Below are 2,484 nucleotides of genomic sequence, written 5' to 3'. Positions count from 1 at the left end.
AATGTATGCATATGAGTATGTGTAAAAGTACATATGGAATGCATACTTATGTACATTCATAATCCTAATATTCTTCTGAGGACTTTGATCTCAAATCTACAAAATCAGTTGAATATAGTTTTATTGTCATACCACGACTCATGTTCATATAATAACACAGAGCTCACTAAACATATATATATATATATATATATATATGGGTTGGGTACGATTGATCCAATGACAATTGGTCCAATGACAATTGGTCCAATGACGATTTGGCCAATGCCGATTGGTCCAAAATCAACTGGTCCAAAGGGATTATTGGTCCAACACGATAATTAGTCCAATACCGACTCGTCCAAAGGAAAATTATTCCAATGATGAAACAACCTCTCTAAAGTAAAGTTAACAATAGCTTTGTTATTGTTACTAACTTTTACTAACTTGTGTTATTTTTTCTAACTTTTAGTAAGCGCTAGGATCTCTTACTATGGAGTCAACTGCCTGTAACATAGTCCTTTCCGAAAGAGGAAAGGAAAAGCTTTCCGTTAATGGATATTTGTATACTTTACATTAAAAAATAACTAAGAAAACTACTGGAGAAGCTACATATTACTGGAGATGTGAAAGAAGAGGATGTAAAGGAACCGCAATCACGCACTTTGAAGACGACTGCCATTATCTGAAAATGGAAAATGAACACACTTGTGGAGCTGCTGAGTCAAGTCGTACACATGTAGTGAAATGCCACAATGCAATTAAGGAAAAAGCTAGTATCACCAGTAATAAACCTTGTCAAATTATTCAAGATGTCCTTAGTCAACTGGATTCATCTGTTGTGTCGTATGTTGGGTCAAAAGAAACTCTCAGCAAAATGATAAGAAGAGTACGCAAGGAAGGACCTCAAGAACCAAATGATTTACATGATATGTTCATTCCAAAAGAATACAATAAAACTGTAGCTGGTGAGACATTTCTAGTTAAGGAATCTAGCATTGGAAATGATAAGATATTGTTATTCACCACCCATTCTAACGTAAAAAAAACTAAAACACGCTAATTTTTGGATAATTGACGGAACGTTCAAGACTGTCCCAACACTTTTTAAACAACTGTACACGATTCATGCTCCGGTTGGACCGCAAGAGAGAAATCACATCCTACCTCTAGTTTATGTGTTAATGACACGAAAAAACATGGAAAGTTATGTTCAGGTTTTCCGCGATCTTCTCGACTATGCTGCTGAAAGTGATATCGTTCTCTCTCCGGAAATGATTATCACAGATTTTGAAATTGGAGTAATAAGTGCAATTAAAGATGAAATTCCTGGCAGTCAACAAATAGGTTGTTTTTTTTCATCTCTGTCAGAGTATTTACAGAAAAGTTATCTCTTCAGGTTTGAAAAATGAATACAGCACTAATGAAAACTTTTCCTTAAACATCAGGAAAATAGCAGCACTTGCTTTTTTACCTGCAAACGAAATTGAGGACGCCTGGTTGCAGTAGAAGGAAGTGTACCAAGAACACAAAATAAAGTAGAAGGATGGCATAGACGTTTGGAAGTGTTAATAGGCTCAGCCCATGTTGGGATCTTTAAACTAATTAGTGAGTTAAGAAAAGAACAAAGGCATACGGAGGACGAAATGGAATGCATCGTTCGTGGAGAATTAAATCGCAAATTAGAGATAAAAGATGCTGAACGTGAACAAAGGCTTTTAACTGTGTTTTCTGAGAAAGATAATCATGAAACGTTAGATTTTTTACGGGCGATAGCTCATAACCTGAGGTTTTGAAATCTGACCTATCCAATAAATTAAATTTTATTCCTTTTTATTTTTAATCTTTAATTCATCATTACAGGTTATATCTTCAATGTGAAACTTTTGATTTTGTGTTCTGAATATTTGCATAACTAAGTTATTAATTTCTGACTTATAAAATAACTTATTTTATTTAATTTAATTTTTATTCCTTAATTCCTGTATTACAATTTTCCGTATTAATATTTTAATATACAATATATTAATATTTGAACAATAATTCTGTTGGACCAATTAATATTTGACCAATAATCCAGTTGGACCAATTAATATTGGGTCAATAATCCCATTGGACCAATTGATTTTGGGCCAATAATCCCATACGACCAATTGATCTTGGACCTATCGTCATTGGACCAATTGTCATTGGACGAATTGTCCGGGACCGATATATATATATGTACATATACATTTTCATATGTATGTATATATATATATATATATATATATCTTTATATATATATATATATATATATCTTTATATATATATATATATATATATGTACTTATACATTTTCATATGTATGTATATATATATATATATATATACAGTATATATTTATATAAATATAAATCCAAGGGCTCCTACAGGGGAAGATTGCCTAGTGAGGAGAGAAAGTAAGGAAATAAATAAACTATATGATAAGTCATGATCAATTAAAATTATTTTCTTTTACGAACA

At 32.0% G+C, this 2,484-nt stretch overlaps 1 protein-coding gene across 1 annotated transcript in view; it reads right to left on the bottom strand.

Moving 5' to 3' along the window:
- Nucleotides 1–661, bottom strand: part of LOC137622477 (KRAB-A domain-containing protein 2-like) — a 15,537-nt gene extending 14,876 nt beyond the window's left edge. Inside the window, exon 1 of the mRNA XM_068353083.1 lies at nt 599–661. Coding sequence (XP_068209184.1) covers nt 599–661 — 63 coding nt within the window. The remainder of the gene's footprint in view (nt 1–598) is intronic.
- Nucleotides 662–2,484: the final 1,823 nt, after the last annotated feature.

The sequence above is a fragment of the Palaemon carinicauda genome, chromosome 29 (assembly GCF_036898095.1).
Source record: "Palaemon carinicauda isolate YSFRI2023 chromosome 29, ASM3689809v2, whole genome shotgun sequence".
Classification (NCBI taxonomy): domain Eukaryota; kingdom Metazoa; phylum Arthropoda; class Malacostraca; order Decapoda; family Palaemonidae; genus Palaemon; species Palaemon carinicauda.
This window is presented reverse-complemented; position numbering and strand designations above follow the sequence as displayed.